Raw genomic sequence first — 21,995 nt, 5'->3', positions numbered from 1 at the left:
CAAATTATTCAACCTATTGCATCTCTTGCATCTCTAGTGCCCGATGCACTTTCTGATTATAACACAACTCAAAAAAGAACTGACTGTCGCAAACTTTCGCAGGACCACGTCGATGACGACTGGGTGACCATTGTAGAAAATTCGTCTGTCATTAACGGCGGGTATAACGGGTTGAACTTTTCTCAATGGCGGCGGAGCAGTCCGCGCGAACGCCCGACTCAACAATGTTTTTAAATAGTTGAAAAACTCACGGCTCACACAACTTTATAAACATGACGGCCCTCATCTGCGGCAGGAGAATCTTCTCCATGAGGAATAGCCTCTTCAAGGCACCTCGAAGAAAGGAAAGCGGATACTATGTTCTGTGAGTACTGTTTAGAGGTTAGGGCGATGCACCTTGCTCTCATGATATCGAGATATATTGATTCATAAGGCGCAATTTTTCATCATTCGATCCGATTTTTCATAATTAGCACGGATCGATTACGATTAGCTCTTTGCTCATTGTATTGCTTGAATCATGAGCTGATATAAAATATAAAAATGTAATTGAGTCATTTGTGTTGATTCTAGTATGGCTAAATTATGATATTAAAAAAATCGAAATTTTTGTGTTTCTTAAAATCATTGGTTTGCATGAAATATTTATAGCTTTAAGTGTTAATAATTATTAAACGATAATCTTGCATCTAGACTATAGAATCACACCTTTGAAATTACATGTCATTGAACAATCAGTCTTCATTTCATGATACAATGTTTCTTAAGTATTTATATAATATTTTTTGTTTCATATTAGAAAATTGTCTATTAATAAATGTGATTATGAGCTATCTTGAAATTAGAAAATTTATATATTAATTTATGTCTAAAGCCTCCCAGAAATTGGTGAAGATTTGCCAGAAAAAAATCCGCTACTCAAAGAAGAAACTACGCTTCCTGAATTCAATCGCTTATCGATAGAAAGGTGCATTGCAGCTATTGGTAAACAAACCATTGAATTTGAACAAGGAATTAAGGCATTAGAAAAAGATATTGAAGGTATAGTAATTAAATTTGAAAAAATTGCCTAATTTATGAATAATTCAAGATTGAATAAAGTTGTTTAATAAATTTCAGAGTCAAAAAACTTGAACATTTTCAAAGATGTTTTTGAACCTATTGAGAAATTAGAAATCCCTTTGCAAACAACATGGGGTATTTCAAAAGTTTTATATTTTGGGAATCAATCTTTGATGCCAACAAAATCTTACCTCAGTATACACAAAAGAGCATGGACAGCTATATCCCAGAAGTATGATAGTCAGCCACTTAATGAGGTATGCAAAAAGGCAAATGAAGACACACAAAAGCTGACAGACGAACAGAAGCGTATTTTACAAAAGTATCTGCTTGAGGGCAGGTTGAATGGCCTGAATCTTGATGAAACCAATAGACATCACTTTCGAGTGCTCATAAGACAAATTAGCATGAAAAGTGAAGAGTTTAGACAAAAACTTGAGGTTGTCACAAATTTATTCAAGCACAAAATCACAGATCCTCAGAAAATGAAAGGTTTCCCTGAGGAATTTTTGAAAACTGTTGCTGTTGATCCAGCACAATATGAAGTGGGTCCATGGATCATTACCCTAAAGCCCCATATTGTACAAACTTTCATGGGTCAGTTTTGTTGAAATTTTTTTAAAACTTGTTTATCTTTCGATAATTATGCAATTTTCGTCATTACAGAATACTGTCCTGATGGATTAGAAAGGTTTAACATTTGGCTATCAAACGTTTTGAAGTGTTCCAATCATGGAGAGCAGGAGGTACAAACAGCTTCGCTTGTCAATGGAATAACGAGCGACAGATGCGAAATCGCTAGGTATTTAGGTTTTAAACACTTTGCAGAAATGAGTATGTCCACTAAAATGGCTGGAAGCTTAGATAATGTTTACAAGTTTCTCGATACTCTTCGCAATGCCGGTACGTTTGATAAATCATAATTAATATAGATCGTAATTTTTTCATGATTATTATTTATTATTATTATGTTTTGCAGCGTTTCCTCATCAAATAAGAGAGATCGACGAACTGACAGATTTCGCACGAGAGCGAGGTTTTGAGGGCCTTTTAAAGCAGTGGGATGTTCCTTACTGGGCAAGAAAGCAAAAAAGGACTTTGTACAAGTGAGTGCTTACAAAATTATGTTTAAATACGAATAAATTAAATCTATGTTAACGATTTTATTTTGCAGTTATGACGAGGAAATTCTGAAAGAATATTTCCCTCTACCCAAGGTTTTAGAGGGCCTTTTCAAGCTGATCAAAAATCTATTTAACGTGGAAATAATCGAACGCGAAAAAGTCGATGTCTGGCACAAAGACGTTCGTTTCTTTGACGTATATGACCTCGAGGTGTCTGACAGCGAGTCGGTGGGTAGCTTCTACTTTGATCCTTACGCCCGGGGAGACCAGAAACTCTTGGCAAACAGACACTTTGGATGGGTATTGATTATGAGGAACAAGAGTGTGATCAACGGTACCAAGCCGCTGACGTCGCTCATCTACAATTTTCAGCCACCTTTGAAGGATGGTACCCCTTCATTGTTGACGTTCAGAGGCGTACAGTCGTTGTTTGAGAACGTGAGATATAGTTTCATGAAATATAATCTTCTTCCCACAAAATTTGGTCATTTCAATGACGGCACCTTTCTTCTTAGTTTGGTCACGTACTTCAACAAGTATTGACAAGGGTTAACTCGGCGGAGATCGCAGGTCTATCGAACATCGAGTGGGATGCGGCAAGCACGAGCAAACATCTGATGGCTCATTGGGTGTATGAGCCCGAAGTGCTCAAGAGTATCAGCAGCCATTGCGAGACTGGCGAGACGCTCGACGACGAAACTATTGAGAACCTTAGGCGTTCACGCACGCACATGTCCGGCTTCAATATCTGCAAAGAGCTATATCTTTGTAAATTCGATCTTGATCTGCACTCAATGTGCGTATTTGATTATTACTTCTTAATTCGTTTTAATTTTTTAAAAATAAGATCCATACTGAAATGATCAAACTCGTATTTTAGACGAAAACCATGGGAGGCTATTATGAAGAAAAATTGGAGAGAACACTTTGTTTTCCCTGAAGACAAAAAAGACTCACATGTATGTTCTTGGGATGCGATATTTGTTGATAATCTTGGTGCTGCATACTACAGGTTTGTTATTTCTTCTTAATTATTCTTGATTGCTACACACTGGAAAATCTTGATTATGTTTTTCCTTCAGTGACTTGTGGTCGAAAATGTTGGCTGCCGATGTGTACAGCGCTTTCCAAGAATCCCATGGTGATGCGGACCACCAGCGCAAGATTGGAGGTCGTTTCAAAGATACCTTCTTGTCCCTCGGTGGTAGCGTGCCAGCAAGCGAAGTATTCAGACGATTTAGAGGCAGGGATCCGAGCTTAAAAGCCCTCATCAAACATTTGAAAATCAACTAAGATAATTCAGAAGGGAAGCTGCTCTGACAGATGTCGCGATCGAATTCATATAAACGTACATTTAAAACAATGACAATTGATAAACTTGAATTTGCGGGTGATTTTTTTTTTTTGAATTATAATTGATTTTGAATCGAATACTCGTTTTTTGGATTCGACGTGATTTTTTCAGCAGAGAGAAACCAAGTTACATTTGATTTTTTTTCGTTATATTAGTGCGGATGGGATTAAAGAAAAATTGAGCGATGAGAGATAAAACAGTAGTTATATATTTGTATTTGCAAAGATATTTTACGCATAAGAACCCGTTGTTGCATACTCACGATGAAGAGACAGTAGAGAGAACTGAAGATAAAGCAGCTTAAAGAATGTTAAGATTACCGTGCGTAAACACGCTAAAAGTTGTCGATTAATTTATGTAAGATTATAAATTTGTAAATATGAAACTTATAGGTATTATCAGTGGTTTTAATTCTTGCAGAAAATATTCCTTCTATTCCGCTTTCCCTGAATAGTTTTAAAAAACATCTCTTAGGTCAATAAAAATCTTATGTTGATAAAATTATGTTTTCTGATTTTTTAATGATAAATTTTTACAAAATTTTATTGTTTCGCTTGTCGAACCTCCGATTGAACAAAACAAACACGCAAAGTTGACGAAATTAGTAATACTTGTTACAGCTTGTTCCTCGTTGAATAATTTCTAATTGTATTGCATACATGATTGTTTTCTCTGTTACACTTCTAAGATTGATTCCCTAATAATAGTCAAGCAGAGATATACAAGTATATTACCCAAAAAATACTACATAACCGTTAGTAGCTACGTCCGTATGTACAAAATTTTACGCGCAAAAACCTATCATCACAGATACACAACGCAGTATTAAACTAAAATGTAGCACAAAAAAAAATCGTATTCATGAACCTAACTTAATGGGAGTAAAAATTTTTCAACTTACAAATACACGCATGTGTAAAGGTATTGTACAAAAACTTATCAAGCCAGCGCGACAGCGATAATGACAATAAAGAGCAGTATGATGAAAACCCAGTAAGGCCAGATTCTATCTTTATGAGAGATCGTTCGAACTTGGCGAGTTCCGTCTATCAGCCGCTCATCTGTCCTGTCTATATGGTCTGCTAAATCGTCGATTATTTCTGTAAAAACGCGTATTAATGATATAGTGAATGAAATTTTGTTTCAATGCATAAATTATAAATTAAAAAAGAAGTTAAAAAAAATGTTCTTACCGTTATGATTATCCACTTCAGAGTGTATAGCTTGCGCAATCTGTTTTTGCCTCGAAATTATTTTGGATAACTGTTCCAATCCCTGCTCTTGCTCTACAAAGATAAAATACGCATAAAAAAATCATTCATTTAAATCTCAAGAAATAAATTAAAAATATTTTTACCCTGAAGCAACTGCTGCTTCTGGCTCTTAAGATCTTCAACAGTGACGTTAACGTCGATAAGTTTTTCGTCCTCTTCATCGTCGATTCCCCAGCTTGTAGTACCCCCATCTGCAAATGCTGATGTTGTGGGGCCAAGTAGCCTTGCCCTAGACAGCGCCAGGTCGTTCGTTTTTGTTTCGTACAGTCGCTGGATCTGTATATCTTTACTTTGTAGTTGCTCTACTTGTCTCGTTCTACGTTCTGCTTCTTCCACTGTTCTGAAAAGCAGTTTAGAAAAAAAAATAAAATTAGACTGATGCGTTAAAAATTTACTTTTGAATTTTTGAGTTAACTATACTGCAGATATTATAAAAAAGATAATATATTACAAAGCATGTTTTGCTGCGAAATAGAAATTTTGGCAATTTATGCAGTCCTATTTCATAAGTATCTTGCCATTCTCTACATTAATTATAGTTTTAACAAAGAGTTATTATTAAAAAAATGAAAATTATTTAACCTAGAGCCTCTCAAATTAAAGAATAAAATGCACAATCGTACATGGAGTGTTGCCTGACATCATCATTGATTTTACTCTTGAGCTCTCTAACTTGGCTGCTGTACTGCTTGAGCCTCAGTCTGATATTGGCAGAGAGACTGGCAAATGCTTGAGAAGTTCTAGGCTCTCTGTCCCTCAGCGTCAGCTGTTCCATAATCTCCCTGTACAAGTTATCGCAGACCTCGTACTCGAGTAGCCTGAAAAATAAGAAAGCAATCAGTGTGAACGCTCACAAAAAAAGCAACAATCTCATCTGCACCTCATTACCATGGATCATTGCCATCGATGTAAACAAGTGCCATGATTCCTCCACTTTTCAGATGCTGCTAATGAGCTCTCCTACTCTGGTTGATAAGGTGTGTTTGTGGATTGATAACGATTAACGACTGAAGGCAGTTCTTCTTCTCACATTGCACTGTACTGATGACAGCGCAGCAGCACGTGGTGTCTCGTTCCTCGCTGGTCGGTGAAATTTAACACCGTTGAATCACTAATGTCCTGCTGGACACTTCTCCATTCGCTTTTATCTTTTTTTTTGTCTTTGTGTTGTCGAGCGCAGGCGCTGCTGCGTTGATTCAGTACTGATGCATGAGAGCTGTCCACACTCCACAGAGAGAAACAGAAGAGTCGGGGAAGGGAAACGCGGTTTTGATATGGCTAGACCAGACAGACACTAGAAACTAGACGAGAATCGAAAAAAAGTGAGTTGCGCATACGCGTGTATAACACGCACACATGTTGATACTTGGTCGATGTAAACAAGTGGCATCATGAGATGGTAATGCGACGGTCAGTCGTTTCGGAGCTTCGCTGACGCGAGCAATTACTCGGTTTTGGAGCATCAATTTTTTCGAACTTTTTCGAACTTTCACTTGACTATCAATTTCAAAACTTACGTTTTCACCCTAAAACACACACACACACATATATATATATATATATATATATATATATATATGTGTGTGTGTGTGTGTGTGTGTGTGTGTGTGTGTGTGTGTGTGTGTGTGTGTGTAGACCGTCTTGTATAAATTGATACTCCTCCAAACCGCGCAGTTTTCCCAAGCAATCTTTGTAATTGTGCAATACATAAAAATTAAAGTTTTCCCAATGAATTTTAGCTGAAAGAAATAACGAACATTCTGAGAATTAGAAAAAAAATAACCGTCACCGATTCCACGTAACCTGACAGTCTGACATAACCTCCGCTGTTCTCCTCCGCGACCCTCTCGCACTTACACACATTGGAGATCGACCCGCGCGCCTCGCGACTCCATATTCACGTAGAGGGAGCCTCCGTCCAACATCCGTGTGCGGAGCGCGAGTCTCTCCTATCTTTCTCTCTCTATCTTATTGCGACAACTCGACAAGGACAGACAGCTCTCTTTCTCTCTCCTGTAGTCTCCTCTCCTCACTACGTCAAAAGCAGCAGTCGTTTCGTCGCGCCTCTCGGCCTCTCCACTCTCCAGTAGTGTATCCACGGCTAGCGAACAAAGTCGCGCGTCCTCTCGTCGTCCCTTTAACAAATCCAATCCAATCCTCGCAGGTGCGCGTGTCTCTACGTAGTGTGCTTGTGCAGTACAGTGCCTGTGCGTTACGTATTATCCAACGAAAAAAGCAACAAGATTCGCAGGCATATTGAAGGGATAAAATGCAGCCGTGTACGCGCAATGTCGGCTGAGCAGGAGGACGAGATAAATAGCGCCGACGTCGTCTTCAGCGGAGGAGGAGGAGGTGGAGGTAATAAGGTCGCCATCGGCAGCGCCGACCTTCGCCGTTTATTCGAAAGTTGATCGACAGGTGAGTCTGTCTCTTTCGCAATGCTCATATGGGTAGTTGCTGGAGCACTATATATATATATATATATATATATATGTGTATATATATGCGCTACTAGTGTTTTCATCGGGTAAAAGTCCGCGAGTATCTTGGGCACAGCGAGTTTTTCGTGTCCGCGCGCGCGCGAGAGAGAGAGAGAGAGAGAGAGAGAGAGAGAGAGAGAGAGAGAGAGAGTATAAGAGTAGTTGAGAGAGGATAATCGAGCGGAGAGCGAGATGGCGGTGTAAAAAGAGAGCGGATTCCGTGACGTTTTGCGCCTTTTACCTTCCGCGGAGCGGAGCTCGGAGCTCTATAGTGGCTACATAGCTGCCATATACTCCTTTTTCGCATGACTGAGGAAAACCAGTCGCGCAGAAGAAGCGTCACGGACGTGCTCGCATGAATGGCTAGGCTGGCGAAGGTACGTCGTCGCGAAGTACTTACTGTTTTTGCACGCACACACATGCATATTGATTGCCCACTGCGCGCGACTGAGCGCCAGCGTTCTTTTCTGTCTGCTTGTGGACAGTGGGTACTTGTATCGCGTGCCTATGCGGACGATATTAGAGTGTAATTCAGTGTACAGGGCTTTGGGACGCGGAAGGGTTGACATGCAGGTGGAGTGTCAGGTGTTTTGTAGTCTTGGCCGTAGGGTGACAGCTGTTCAGGGAATGGGGCGTTCGATTGAGGAGAGATCTGCAAGCAGATGATTGTTATTAGCGTGCTCGACATTGTTTGTGCACTTGTTGGTTTGAAATTTGGGGAAGTGGATTGTGTCATTCTGATGATCTGTAGAATTAATCGTGCGAGAGCATTGAAATGCTAATGTATGGAAATTGAGAAAAGCTTGGGAGAGTGTGTCTACTGAATGGAGCAGAAAGGTAATAATTACCTAAACATCGAATTTGGACTACGAGAGAGGGTATTTGCCTTTCAAAACATTCACATACTAGCTGTGTTTGTTTTGAAAATTGTGGGAACGTTAATTAGATTTACTCTTACGTTACTTTGTGAAATTTGTTTTCATTACCACCACTACATCCAGAGATACTTGGAAATTCTATTTTTATCTGTCATTTATAAAGAAACATTAATTGCATGAAATAATACAATAAATGAAAATCTTTATAGATTAGTATGGCAGATTACATTTTCCTCATACAAACAGTTAGCTTTCCTTCTGTTTACAAAAAAGTGTCGTTTGATCTAATGTGACCTTTGATTGTGAGAGTGATATTTTTCCTTAATAGCTCAATATTCTGCTGAATTTGCAGGTAGACCTAATGATTAGGAGATACTAAACTGTTGACTGCATGTGCATTGTGTTTTCACAATTGCATAAGTTTCAGAAATTCAAAACAGACATTAAATGCAGTAACTGTTGAATCATGTTAATGCATTGCTATATTGCACTTCCTTTTTTACGTTTGTTTTTCCCATTATAAGCAATACCTCTAAGATTATCGTTAAAAAGGAAATATCACAACACAATGAAGTAATTAAAAACCTAAAAATGGCTTCATTTTTCAAGTTACTTAAGAATCTGTGTTATACAAACACTCCTGAGTCAGAAGAAACTCAAATATTATCATACAGTGTCATCAGGATTACAGTAATCTCACTTTCTAGCCCAGTTATATCACTTGCTATTTTTGGCACATTATACATGGTCTAAGAAAATTTCATTCTGTTCTTGAAATTCCAGATTAAACAATCATGAGTAGCGAATCGCCAATGGATATGCTGTCCTCAGCAGCTTCAATCATTAATGCTACCGCAATGGGAAGTATGCCTGCGAATGTCAGAGTTGACGATCCCAACAAGGAAGTGACTCCTATTTTCCTACAAACACAAGCAGCAAAAGGTAATCATAGATAACATAACACTTGTTGATTATACAATATATTATTTGGATAGTTGTCAAGATTCATAATTAATTATGAAGTAAAATCAATTTAATTTTTGACAATTTGATGTATTTCTTTCCAGGTATTGCAGGTGCCTTTGTATGGGCTGCTCTGTTTATCAGTTGTCAACAAATATACCAACACCTGAGGTGGTACACAAACACTGCAGAGCAGCGATGGATAGTCAGGATACTGTTCATAGTGCCCATATACGCCACTTACTCCTGGATATCCCTCTTGTTCTTTAACAATGAGAGCTACTACGTGTACTTCTTTACTGTGCGCGACTGTTATGAGGCATTTGTCATCTACAATTTCCTCTCCCTGTGCTACGAGTATTTGGGTGGCGAGGGCAACATTATGTCTGAGATACGGGGGAAGCCCATCCGCTCAAGTTGCATCTATGGAACCTACTGCTTGGCTGGAAAGACATACACTATTGGCTTTCTTAGATTCTGCAAGCAAGCAACGCTGCAGTTCTGTCTGGTTAAGCCCCTCATGGCCTTTGTCATCATTTTCCTGCAAGCATTCGGGCATTATAGGGACGGCGATTGGTCTCCCGACGGCGGATACGTATACATAACCTGCATTTACAATATTAGCGTCACTCTGGCGCTATATGGACTGTTTTTATTCTACTTCGCCACAAAGGACCTGCTCACGCCCTTCGATCCTGTTCTCAAGTTCTGCACCGTCAAGAGTGTCATTTTCCTGTCCTTCTGGCAAGGTAAGTTTGGAATTTGCTTACGACTTGTTTATCATTAGCTTATTGCAGTAATTATTATCGTTTCACCTTGTTTACAAATCGACAAAGATTTTCATTCAAATATTTTTCATTTTTAATCGCGCATAAAATTAATTTGGTAAACTATACGCGTGAGCTTCCTGAAACGCAAGCGATGAATTTCATTAATTATTTTGCCATGCTCTTCAGTTATTCATAACATCACGTTCGCACTATAAGCAAAGTTTGTGTTGCATTTTCATTATACGATATATAAGATATAATTGCCACACGAATGCAAACATTCATTATATTCGAATAAATTATTTTTATTTTTTAATAAATTGTGCCAATGTTTGGACTTTCGATAGCCTGCAAAAATACTTTCATAACCTACACACGATATCCCGTTACTTATAAAGAGTAAAAAGAGCGAATACTTTAAAGCTGATTGAATAATATAGAAAGCGGGCGTATCAGAAGTATACCGTATCTTATCGTATCCGCCTTTTTCTACTTACGGATATGTAGATCGCATGCAGCTTATATTACCGCTTCCTTTTACTTTATCTTTCACGCAATTATTATAATAATAGTTTTATCTAAATTATTACAATTTTCAAGTGTCTATGTTTCGTTCGTTTTTTCGATAACGTGAAATCACTGCTAATCACATCGATTCTCTTAATAAAACGAATAGAATTTGACGTCATTCTCGAAAAACCATCCGATTTTCTCCGCAGGAGTCTTGCTTGCCGTACTGGAAAAGGCGAATGTCATTTCTCCAGTGATCGACAGCCTGGGCCACTCGACGAGCGCTGGTACCGTGTCAGCGGGCTACCAGAACTTCCTCATCTGCATCGAGATGTTGTTCGCGGCGATAGCTCTGCGATACGCCTTCCCCTACCAGGTCTACGCGGCAGGTTGTACTACGGACTCGCGCGGGCGCAGCGTCACTATGCAGAGCATCAGCAGCAGCCTCAAGGTAGAGCCTCGATTTTAGCACGTGCGCGACAAGGTATTCCGTGCACGTGAGGACGCGCGCCAGTGTCAAAGACCCGCGAGACGCTAAGACGATTAGTCTTTTGTTGGCGCGCTCTCTGCGAGTGAGAGGAGAGGTTTTTTGTCGGGGGACTTTGCTTTGTTCTGCGGAGCAGTGAGAAAGAAGTTAGAGTGATCCGATGATTTGCAGTTTGACGTTTCTAGAGAATAAATCGTGGTTTTGGCGACGTTTTCGATTGTAGTTCGGATTCTAACGTCGAAAGAAATATTTTGTTTACATTCGGCGATCTCGTCACGTAGATTAGCGATCTGAATATCCTTATCGCTATCGTTATTTAGATAAAAAGCGTACAATTAGCAAGTCGTATAATCGCTTTATGACGCGGTACGCTAGGTGGAACTGTCGTGAATAATGAATCAACTGCGGCAAGTACTTGATTAATAAGTATTTCATTGCTGATCGATCGATATGCCAACTATAACAATGCGATTGATCAAGTTATTACTAACTTTTATCGAAGAACCAAGTAACACTGCTGCATACGCTTATTCGTTCGATAATTTTATCGATGACGTTAAACGTTCAAGCAATTTTAGTAAAGCCAATAAATGAGTTCTATTTCGCGTGACTTCGGCTAAATAAATAAAGGGTAATTTACACCTATCAGACTTGTACGCAAATTAGATTCCACGAACGAGCAATTCGTTTCGCCATTGAATTTCACGCGAGCTCGAGAGAGGCGTCACGCTTACTTTTCTCTCGGCTTCCAGACACATACGAGGTTCGTTAATCCGGCGCAAGTAAATTTTCTCGGCTTGCGAACTTTTACGTAACTACTGCTGGAAGCGCAAGAGACGCTTGAATGGACGCGAGTGAATGAGTGTATGTACAGCGAGGCTGAGTTGATTGGATGAAGAGAAAAAAAATGTATCTGTTTTCTCAGGAAACCATGAATCCTAAGGACATCATGACTGACGCCATCCATAACTTCCATCCTCAGTACCAGCAGTACACGCAGTATAGTTCTGGTAAGTTTTTACATTCTGATTTTCATAGATTTTGTAATTTTATCTTATCTTAAAGATGTACACTCGTTAATCGGAGAATTGTTTGAAGCATATACGAGTAATTGTTTGGAGTCATCGGTATTATTATTGCAGTTGTTAGAAGCTATTAAAATCTCGAGTAGCGATAAAACAGCGGAACAGTTTTAATAAAATTTCAGCACAGCGAATGCACTTGCATATACATATACTGACAATTTATTCGTTTAAAAATACTAGTATTAAACTGCACCCGTTTGTTCTCGGAATTTTCCGCTGTGACTTTTCACATACATTTTTTTACTTCTACAAAATTGAAAAAGTTTTGAAACGATTCTGCAACTGGCGAGTGCACACCAAGCTTCTAAGATTTTTTCGCTATATAACTTATATATTATTCACAAAAAAAACACCCCCGCTTTGGATATTTTTTTATTCATCACGAAATTTGTTATTTTGTCATTTTCATGTTGCACGATTGAGCACGTTCGTTTTCGGTATAGCATGCGCAATGAGCCTGCATTGAAATTTGCATAAACATATTGTAAATACATATTTTTTAATTTGTTCCAATTATTTGCATAGACTGATTTTGTAATCGTCACTTTTAACTTTTGCATCACTAGCTATAGCTTTTTTGCAATGTATATAGACTAACTTTATTTTATTTAAAAACAATACTACGCACTCTTTGATATCACCGATTCACGTTTGACGTGGGAGTTTCATCGATCATTTTATACTCACATTCACGGATGAGACACACGCTAAGTTTATTATGTCTATTACGGAACTGTCGCACCGATGACGATCGAAAGAAAAAATATGATCGCGCTATATTGTCCGAAAAAGTATACAGACGGTTCACGCTTTTCCTATCTCGTTTTGCTAAATCACACTTATATTTTATACGAAGCAAGAGAAACGTTGCTGCTGCTGCTACTGGTGTGGTGTTGTTCCGTTTATTTTTGGCGTAACGGGTCACAAAACGGGAAGACGATTTCTCATCCTGGAATATCGCCTCTTCTTCATAGCTTAGAAATTCTCGGATGAATTGTTATTTATTTTTATTTTTTTCGTAAATGCAGTGGAATACGTTTGTTCGTCAAATAGGACTTGATACGAGTTTTTTCACTAGTTTTGACGTGTAATTAAATTAAAATTAAAGGACTCATTAAAGTATTCTTTGAAACGCTTAATTAAGGCGACCACCTTAATTAATTTTGTATTTCATATAGCTGTGTGAGTAATGCGCATTTAATTGCTCTCGTAGGCTTTGGTCTAATCACGAAAAATCGTCCAACTCGTAATATTCGAAAAAAAAAGATGTTGTTAATCAGAAATGTTTGTTTTCGATGGATACGATTAATAAAATAATACAAATTATAATATGGCGAATGAAATGATTGAAATACGCATAGAGAACACTTTATATTCGAAAATTTCAGCACGACTTTCACGTGCAAAAGTGAAAGCTGTTGACGCATTTTTTAATAGAACGTAAACTTTGTATAACACTAGCTTTGTTTCCAATCCACTGCAAAATAGGCTAAGAAAGCTAGAGGCGTTACTTTTCAAGGTATACAGAACAATAACGTCTTTGTAGTAAAAAGTATGCATCATAAACGTTATTAACTCCTCAAAAAGTATCTTGCATTTATAAAATTGACATTCACAAGTTTTTATAACAAGTGTATAATAGCAAGCTGTTCCTAACGGTGGAAAGGTGAACCTTGCCGTCATCAGCTAATGGCAGCAAAATTAACATGATTTCATCGCATACGTCATTCAGTCTCAGTAGGTAAACAACCAAACGCGTCTGAGCCCTTTACGTCAAAAGTAAACGTTCACTTGAGTAACTACATTAAAGAATCAAGCAATTAATGTTACATCACAATATATAATCTAAGGCTTAAAAAAAGCTAGAAGATAATAGAATTTAAAAAAAAATGAAAGAAAAAAGAAACATAGAAGGGCGGCAGCTGTGAAGGTGCATTTTGTTTGCTATTTTTTTCAGACGTCAATACCAACTTGCCGTACGAAAAGCTGTGAGTGTGCCGCGCGCTTTCGAGGGCGCTTTTGCTCGAATACGAATTTTTCTTTCAACGCACGTCGGCGGGACGCCTCTGTGGACGTTGTCGAGGAGCGAAAAAAATCATAAATAAAAACGAGAACACAAACGCAAACAGAAAAAAAGGCTAACTCAAAGAGATAGACAGACGCAAACGAGCGAAATAAATGATACGAGAAAAGTACACATTCATGAAATATGAGACTTTCCTTGATGCAGCTGTTGTGCGCGACTTTGACTTCGACGATGAGACGCCTTAAAGATATAAATATTCTTATATATAATTTGTAGCGAATTTTCGAGAATCGTGAGCGCATAAGCTCGTCGATGGCGAAAAAATAAGATGTTTTCTTAAGGAAATTCGCTCTGTTAAACATGCAGGGTAAACAATGATTATTTTTTTTTGTTTTTATTATTGTTCTTGAATAAAATCGGACACGATTTTTACGTGAAAACTAAAAACAAACTATTTACAAAGTGTCGACAGGACGACACGTAATTCCGGGGGAGATGCGTAGTAAAGTTTATTCATGAATGAAATTCTGGCCAGGATTTGAGTTTTCTTTCGTTTTGAGCAGTTTTTGCATGTTAATTTTTTTACGTTCTTTATATGTTTAAGTGGTATGGTAGGTCATAGTTAAGATTCGTTTATATATTTACTCTACTGTTATTATGAATAGCTCAAATCAAAGAAACTGTCTGAAGTACTTAAGTTATTCGGTGATAACAAACATAACTCATCATATGATAGTATTAGCTGTAGCATAACGAATACAGTATTGTTTTAGTAGATTATACTCTATACATAGATTGCTCCAAAACAAAAGACCAGTGTTTTGTTGAAAATAAAGCACAGCCCGGTCGAATTTGATTCCTAGATACTTTTTACTACGAGTTTCTCCTTAACGAGCCTTATTAGTCTGTAATATAAATAGTTATAACCACATAACATTATTTATGTACTTAAGAAATTAAACAATTTTTTGCAACATAAATTGAAGTGAATATATAAGAGTGAAAAAAGCACAGGATATCGCGTGTATAATGTACAACGCTATTAAAAATTAATTCAGTGTCAACAACGAAAAAATTAATAAAAAAAAAATACATAAAATCCAGAACCAAAACCTCGTCAAAAGTCTTCAATTCATCTACTTTCAAAAGTCTCGTCTCAATACCTAAACACAATCATTACAAAATTGATCACTTTATTTTCTTAATAATTATATATTTGTATATTTATGTGTTATCTAATATAACTTGGCATGCAGTGCGATTGCAACTAAGAACAGTGAGTCATTCGGGCGTTATTGTGCGAAAATTGTACCAGGATGTATTTTAGGTCAATGTCTCCTGCACGATATAAATACTTCCATATAGCTTGACTTTATGATTTCTCTCCCTACAGCAATTTTCCCACGCTCGCTCGGAGAAAAATATTGGCTCAACCGTTTTTATAATGCTAATTCAATGAAATTTTCTTTTTTTTCTGGCTACTACTTGTGCGCGAGCTATAAATAAACACACAGTCTACTTTATGTGGTTCATTCAAATGCTACGGTTACACGCGATTACGTTTTACAGTTTGTAAACTTTGAAATGCAACGAATTTATTTCACAGTTGCACTAACTTTTTAGCAAGCTTTTGTTGCTTTGTTTTATATAAATTGAATCGCAGTATTTCGATTGTAGAAGTTTCGAGATGCTTTATCGCTGACAATAATGAATCATTCCTATAGCGATAAAAACTTATCTCTCTGTCAAACGATTATAGTAAAGATGTAATTTGTACTAATAGCTTGTCAAATTTGAAATAGAAACCTTTCCAGTAAAACAAGAAAATTTCAAGCCTTTGTCCTTGCATTTGCATGAAATTATTGGAATGCAAAATACGCGAGCGCGCGATCATCATTCATTTATTTCTTCTATACTTTATATCATATCTTTGGCGTTATATGCTATATACGTATATGTGATACCGTATACGTATTTTATTTTTGCCTCTGTTATGCTGCTGTATTTTTTTATTTTGAATTGAGGTATGTAGATATAAGGGGCGCTGAAGCAGTGCTTTGTAAAGTCGTGCATATGTTTACAATAAGATGATAATAATAATAGTAATAATAATGGTGCGTTAACACGGCGATACACGCGAGGGTATTACATGAAAGTCGTGTGAACCCATTTGTCTCTGAAATTCAATTTTGTTGTTCTGCATAATGTTGGTTTCAATACCAATTCTATAATTATTTTCGCTAATTAATCTGATCCTATAATTACTTTGGATCAATTTAATTTAAAAATACATTCAATTCGCAATGCTAACATGCAGTGCTTGTACAATGCAACATTTGCCTAATTGATGGGCATAACTTGTATATAAACGTAAATCACGACACAAATGGGTTGATTGTACAAAGTAATAACATACATCAGGCTGCTGGCACACTGCAAATCATCACTATAATAATATTGCACGGTGTTTGACTATTATAATTATATCTACAATGTATAACAAGGACGGCAGAGCTATTTTCATCTTCAATTCGAATAATCAGCGCAAAGATTTTTCAAAGCACTTCTTCCTAGTCGTATCGTAGGCGAATATAAATGAGCTTCGATTATCGATTCGGCCAACGTGACACTGACGTCCGTAAAAAAAAATTACAACCGCCTCGTCCAACCATAAAAGCCGCGCGACCCAGCACGAAAATCCACGACCGCCAAAATCGCCACGCATATAAACCCTCCTCCTCATCTTTCCTACCTATACACCCACGCGATAAAAAAAGAATACTAGAGTAAAGCGAGACGGATAGGTCATTGTCTAAACGGCGCGAGGGAACGAAAAAAATTGTGCGCGCCGCGCTCTCGAGATAAACATCCATCCGTGTACACATCCACACGTGTGCGACGATAAAAAGAGAAAGAAGTATCGCGTTGGCCGATCGATCGAATCGAGCGTCGTTTTATCGCACGCGATAAAGTATGAACGCGCTCGCGAGGCCGCAGCCGATTAATACGTGACCGAGACTACTTGCTCGCCCTGAACCTTCAGTGGAAAGCACATAGCCTATTGTGTCCCTCTTCGACGGGCTATACTTGCGAGTACAGTGTAACGATGTGATGTCGACTAATTGTGTTGCGTTTTCTTTTATGCCGGTGCGTTTATTTTATTCTTATTATTTTTTGTGCGTTTGTCAATCTCGAATAGAATAATGTCAGTTGAATTAACAAACTGGGTTTTAATCAAACACACTATATGCAGGATTCACATTGTTACATCGTACTTTTGTTATTACAAGACAAAAGAAGGAAATGTTTTGTATTCTGAATAATTAAGTTGTATGAGATGTTCTGGTATATTTTGCAAATGAAAATAACATTTTGAAAAGTACATTCTGTGCATGATTAAAAGATTTTTAATTTAGCTGTACCGTTTCAACGACGCTATTTTATCTTTGTTATGCGCAATCGCGTTTCTCAATCGAAAAATAATAAGAACGCAAGTCTCACCAAACTCGGTGTCACCCACTTGCGTTGCGTCGACTCTCCGAAAAATAGCGTTTCCCCAAATTATTAATAGCGCCCGAGCGCATCCGCTAACGAGCCGCGACAATGCTATTCTCGACCTCCGGAACATTATATATATATATACCAGTATACATCCGTCAGAATACGAAACTGAGCCGTAAAAATAAAAGAAAAACCCGCCATTATTCCTGCGAAACAAGAGCGTATGTAAACTGGTCCTCTCTGTAGGAGGCGGTGCCAAGAGTCAGCGTGGTATGCGGGTGTCAAGCTTCGACCCGGAGGACCCACAGAATATGCCGGTGCCTCCGCCCCAACGACGTAACGTCCCGAACCAACGCGTCGCCACCATATCCCAGAACTACAACGAGAAGACGATGCTGCTGAGCAGCGACGACGAGTTCCAGTAGAATTACCGACGGCGAACTCACGGTCGCTACATGGATTTTTGAATTTCCCGCCATTACGGTGGCCCGGGATGAATCGCAGCCTTTTTGCGAGTCGCGTTGCCTGAACGGACTCCTCCATAACTGGGACTGGTGTTTCTTCTTTGTGAGATAGAAACGAGGTCTTGCGATTGCACTGGTGGATAAGGAACTATTATGTCAAAGCTTTTATTCAACTTGTTTACCGGCGTGCTGTTGTACCGACCGAGCTACTGCTTAGGGCGAGATTTTGCGCGTTTTTGATCTCGCACTTGCAACTTTCGCCATAAGCAGTACGTGCTGTACTAAATTCGAAATATCTGTAGGCGCAGTGGTTTAATCTAGGAAAAAAACTTTCTTATATGATTGACGGTCACGAATTTCACGGTCGGTAAAGCAGCGGGCAAAAACAAGCGTCGATGACCTTTTTTTTAATTTCTGATTTGAATTTCGCGTGAGATTAAATGACGGTGTGTACACAGAATACTCGGTGTGCCGTGCTGTAGAAAGCGGATTTTCAAATCGTGCGCATAATATACTTTGAGAAAATTTTATACAATATTAGAAAGCCTTTTGATACTGTATATAAAATTTTCTTGGGTAGTATATATAATAATAGAAACGAATAACGAGATAAAGATAAATCATATATTTTCTTACAACAAACCGAAATTGTAAGGGAACCTATACTTTATACCGTATAAGTTAATTGTAACGTCACACAATCGTGGTTATTTACTAGTGCAATCGTAGCCTAAATCTCTAATGTAAACGATGTATTGTTCGTTCACTTTGCAAAACTGATTATTACGTGCTTTAATTCGCATTATCATTACTCTTATTTCAAAGAAATGAAAATTTACGTGAAATCACTGTCAAACAGTTGTGTTGCGCTATATTGATTTTCAATTCAAATTAAACAAGGATATATTAAAATATTTATCAAGTAACCAAATCATGTGACCTGCTTTTCAGCTTTCGTTCGCGTCGATGTTACATAAACGTTTATTCAAAATCATTTTGCTTAAAAAAAATAATATCTTTGAACAAGGTAAAAAAAAACTTTTAATATAATAAAGCATTATTCTGTTGGAATGAATCTGAGATTACACGGTAACTAAGTTACAAACTAAATCATGCATTTTTTATGTCACGTTATTATTAAAAAGTGTTAGTTTGAGTATATACACTGATGTGAGAGTTACATATATTTGCAATTTTTATATTGTTCAAGTAAAGAGCATTTTCTAATGGAATCTCATAGTAGAGGAGCTGCAAAGAATATAAGGTAGATGCTGCACTTGTATTACATATTATTTTGTTCATAATACGAGATTATGACGATTTCATGATATAAAAGTTTCATCAACCCATTTTCGTGTTATTTACATGGCTATATCATGTAAAATATTTAGTTCCAATCATTAAGAGAAAATGTTCATCGTAAAATAATATTGTCTGCTCTTCTGTGAAATCCTGCGGAGCGATTATGTAAAGGACTTTATGGAGATCAATCTACTGTATTTTATTGGTCTCCATAAAGAGAAATCTTATCTATGAGTTTAAGATTATGAAACTGAGCTATTTTCATGAGACTGTCTTAAAGTTTAAAACTCTTGCTCTTTTATCGATCATTTTTCTCGTTATTGTCACATCATGCGGACAGTTCCATGAAAAACCATAAAAAAAGAAAAATAAAAAAAAAATACAAAACCAAAAAATATTACGTGAGCGGGACGAGAATCAGAGCGAAAGAAAAGTTCGAAGGACGTCGCGAAGCCAAAAAAAAAGTTGTACGTCGTCCAGTTAATTTCACACTCTCGCGCATGTAGACATAATAATATACAAAAAAAGGGAAAAAATGAAACAAGACACAGTTCCACATACGATGTTATTCATGTTAAATAATCGACGTTACGTTATGTAATTATAATAATGAAAATATACAAACACAAAGGTAAGTATGAAGGGAAAAAAACCGGATAAATAGTTGATAGAAGAATATTTATTTTAATATGCTCAACACGAACGACGACACTTGCGGTGTAGTAAGGGCGTCGCTCGTTCTAGACGCGGCGCCCGATTCTATGACACGAGATAATATACGGATGATTAAATGAACAATAAAACTCTTATATAGCTTTAACGTCTCTCTTCTTAATATTCTCCGAGTAAACCAGTGTAAAGAATGTACAAGAGTAACAGGATGTATTTATAAACAATAGGTACAGGTCGGGGAGATAGGACAAATACCCATGCTGTCAATTGTCATAGATGCCATATCCGGAGAAACTCGCCCGTATGGTTCCATTTTTCAATATTAGTTCAAAATGTTGTTCAAACGCTTTCCTTCAAACGCGCACAATTTTCAACAAAGTACTATTTGTACATCACCAGTTAACGATATACGCTCCAAACAGTCGATGTATAGCCTCGGTAGGCTAATTGCCAAGTTTTTCATTATCATACCCACGACCAAAAACCAGAGCTCAAGACTTCGGGATAACGGTCAGTAGCTATTCTTTCGTGGGAAAAAAGGCCGCGAGTTTCTCTGGCGTGGCTCTCGAGACACGCCCGTAATATAACGTAAAATCCAACATTGTCCATGACGAGCATGTATACAGTACTTACAGGTTTTTTCCTCGTTTTTATTTCTGCGCAGTAAATACAATCTTTTCTTGTATACCTCACCTATGTGCGTACGAGACACCATTGTATATGCGTTTTTTTTGTCGACCGAATTTCTCGCGCAGTTTGTGTGTAGTTCGAAGGGTCGTAGCTTTTTTACACGTATACATGTATGCTATTGCTTAGGTCGAGTTTGGCTTTTCTTTTCGTTTATGAAATTGAGCGCTTTTGAGGTTTTTCTCGCGTTATCGCTTGATTGCAAGATAATTATAATGTGTAAATACCCATAACGTCCGTGTATAATTACTGAACATACACAGCTCGCTATACGAAGACTGTAAATGAACAATCATGCGCTGTTTCCAACGATATGTTGAACTTGTACGTAAGAGGCTATACAAAAGTTTAAAAGATTGCACACAATCTGCGTTTCCCATGATTAATGCAATTTATTCTGATTCGGTCGATAAAAATATACTTCTACATCACATACACCACACGACGTAATAATATTTGTGACTCGGAAATATATTCTTCTCTGAATAATCAACGACTTTTTCGCTGGTTCACTTTATTATGCGAAAAAATATATGTTGCCCTCCATTTGTTTACAAATTTCACTCGCATGAAAGTTTTAAGCATAATAAGAACCTGAATTGGAAAAGAAAATCGATAGATTGATTATTCAAATTTTTCCGAGTGGCTTGATAATTATTCTGAAGATTAAAAGACAAATGTTTCGCTTGATATACTTGTAATTTTACGTTCCTTCCATTATACCACATGTAGCAAAATTATTATAACAATTAAGGGATGAAAAAATATATTATACCTAAAGAAAAACAGAAACTAGGCGAAGTGGTGGAGTATATAAAGAAAAAACTGAAAAAGATTAAATTACGACGAAAAAGGAGGAGAAGCTGCGTACAGATGCGTCCTATTATACGAGATGTAGATCGAGGAAATAACAAAAAGAAACTATTAAATGTATATAATAAATATAATGTATAATGTCATGCAGAATGTATTTAATAACAACTGAAATGATAAAATAAATGAAAAAATGGTAAAGTAAAATTAAAGGGAGAAACAATACTGTGGAAGGAGAGCGGGAAGAGTTTCCTCGTCAGGGCCTCGATGTTGCATTTCCTTGTTCTTTTCGATGAAACATTTTGTGTTCTTTGCGATGCCAGAGGAGATAAAAGCCAATGACGAGAGAAAGATTTTAAATAAAAAATAATATTGGGAGCGAGAGAAAATATTTAACACGTGCGAGAGTGACGTGTCGAATAACGAATATTATGTCCAGATATATTAAATAAATAAACTGTCGATACCTGACGAAAAAATGACACCTCTTGCACGTTATGATGTCTTTTTCAATACCTCATACCACCAAGTTATTTTGTAATT

General features: G+C 37.4%; 3 protein-coding genes across 8 annotated transcripts; 2 read left to right on the top strand and 1 right to left on the bottom strand.

Moving 5' to 3' along the window:
* The first annotated feature begins 168 nt into the window (after positions 1 to 168).
* On the top strand, positions 169 to 3,941 carry LOC100118184 (probable cytosolic oligopeptidase A). Its single transcript, XM_001602172.6, has 9 exons — positions 169 to 364; positions 875 to 1,041; positions 1,120 to 1,659; positions 1,729 to 1,965; positions 2,042 to 2,168; positions 2,237 to 2,624; positions 2,702 to 2,982; positions 3,067 to 3,198; positions 3,269 to 3,941. Exons 1-9 carry the CDS (start codon positions 273 to 275, stop codon positions 3,477 to 3,479), a joined length of 2,175 nt encoding a protein of 724 aa, XP_001602222.2. The 5' UTR covers positions 169 to 272; the 3' UTR covers positions 3,480 to 3,941.
* On the bottom strand, positions 3,638 to 6,671 carry LOC100679357 (syntaxin-8). 3 transcript variants are annotated; one of them, XM_032599352.1, is made up of 6 exons: positions 6,604 to 6,671; positions 5,703 to 6,115; positions 5,438 to 5,632; positions 4,898 to 5,154; positions 4,734 to 4,826; positions 3,638 to 4,640 (listed from the first exon to the last, which is right to left on the bottom strand). In XM_032599352.1, the coding sequence occupies exons 2-6, from the start codon at positions 5,735 to 5,737 to the stop codon at positions 4,480 to 4,482; spliced, it is 741 nt and encodes a 246-aa protein (XP_032455243.1). In that variant the 5' UTR covers positions 5,738 to 6,115; positions 6,604 to 6,671; the 3' UTR covers positions 3,638 to 4,479. The 3 variants fall into 3 exon arrangements, with proteins under 3 accessions (XP_032455243.1, XP_003426427.1, XP_032455244.1); XM_003426379.5 differs by having other exon boundaries at positions 6,598 to 6,670; XM_032599353.1 differs by having other exon boundaries at positions 6,618 to 6,670.
* LOC100118110 (transmembrane protein 184B) lies at positions 6,554 to 21,936 on the top strand. 4 transcript variants are annotated; one of them, XM_003426378.5, is made up of 6 exons: positions 6,554 to 7,232; positions 8,956 to 9,114; positions 9,240 to 9,884; positions 10,625 to 10,866; positions 11,828 to 11,912; positions 13,945 to 15,377. In XM_003426378.5, the coding sequence occupies exons 2-6, from the start codon at positions 8,967 to 8,969 to the stop codon at positions 13,977 to 13,979; spliced, it is 1,155 nt and encodes a 384-aa protein (XP_003426426.1). In that variant the 5' UTR covers positions 6,554 to 7,232; positions 8,956 to 8,966; the 3' UTR covers positions 13,980 to 15,377. The 4 variants fall into 4 exon arrangements, with proteins under 4 accessions (XP_003426426.1, XP_001602164.2, XP_032455242.1 ...); XM_001602114.6 differs by lacking the exon at positions 13,945 to 15,377 and adding an exon at positions 17,761 to 21,936 and having other exon boundaries at positions 6,721 to 7,232; XM_032599351.1 differs by lacking the exon at positions 6,554 to 7,232 and adding an exon at positions 7,459 to 7,671 and having other exon boundaries at positions 13,945 to 15,119.
* The last annotated feature ends 59 nt before the right edge of the window (positions 21,937 to 21,995 follow it).

This window comes from Nasonia vitripennis, chromosome 4 (assembly GCF_009193385.2).
Source record: "Nasonia vitripennis strain AsymCx chromosome 4, Nvit_psr_1.1, whole genome shotgun sequence".
Taxonomy (NCBI): Eukaryota; Metazoa; Arthropoda; class Insecta; order Hymenoptera; family Pteromalidae; genus Nasonia; species Nasonia vitripennis.
This window is presented reverse-complemented; position numbering and strand designations above follow the sequence as displayed.

Coding starts and splice junctions, on each gene's coding strand:
- LOC100118110 (XM_001602114.6), top strand. CDS start 8,967: ATGAGTAGCGAATCGCCAATGGATATGCTGTCCTCAGCAGCTTCAATC. Junction 9,115..9,239: donor ACAAACACAAGCAGCAAAAG/GTAATCATAGAT, acceptor ATTTCTTTCCAG/GTATTGCAGGTGCCTTTGTA. Junction 11,913..17,760: donor GTACACGCAGTATAGTTCTG/GTAAGTTTTTAC, acceptor TCCTCTCTGTAG/GAGGCGGTGCCAAGAGTCAG.
- LOC100679357 (XM_032599352.1), bottom strand. CDS start 5,737: ATGGCACTTGTTTACATCGATGGCAATGATCCATG. Junction 4,827..4,897: donor GAAGCAGCAGTTGCTTCAGG/GTAAAAATATTT, acceptor TTATCTTTGTAG/AGCAAGAGCAGGGATTGGAA. Junction 4,641..4,733: donor TGAAGTGGATAATCATAACG/GTAAGAACATTT, acceptor GCGTTTTTACAG/AAATAATCGACGATTTAGCA.
- LOC100118184 (XM_001602172.6), top strand. CDS start 273: ATGACGGCCCTCATCTGCGGCAGGAGAATCTTCTCCATGAGGAATAGC. Junction 365..874: donor GAAAGCGGATACTATGTTCT/GTGAGTACTGTT, acceptor TTATGTCTAAAG/CCTCCCAGAAATTGGTGAAG. Junction 2,983..3,066: donor GATCTTGATCTGCACTCAAT/GTGCGTATTTGA, acceptor CTCGTATTTTAG/ACGAAAACCATGGGAGGCTA.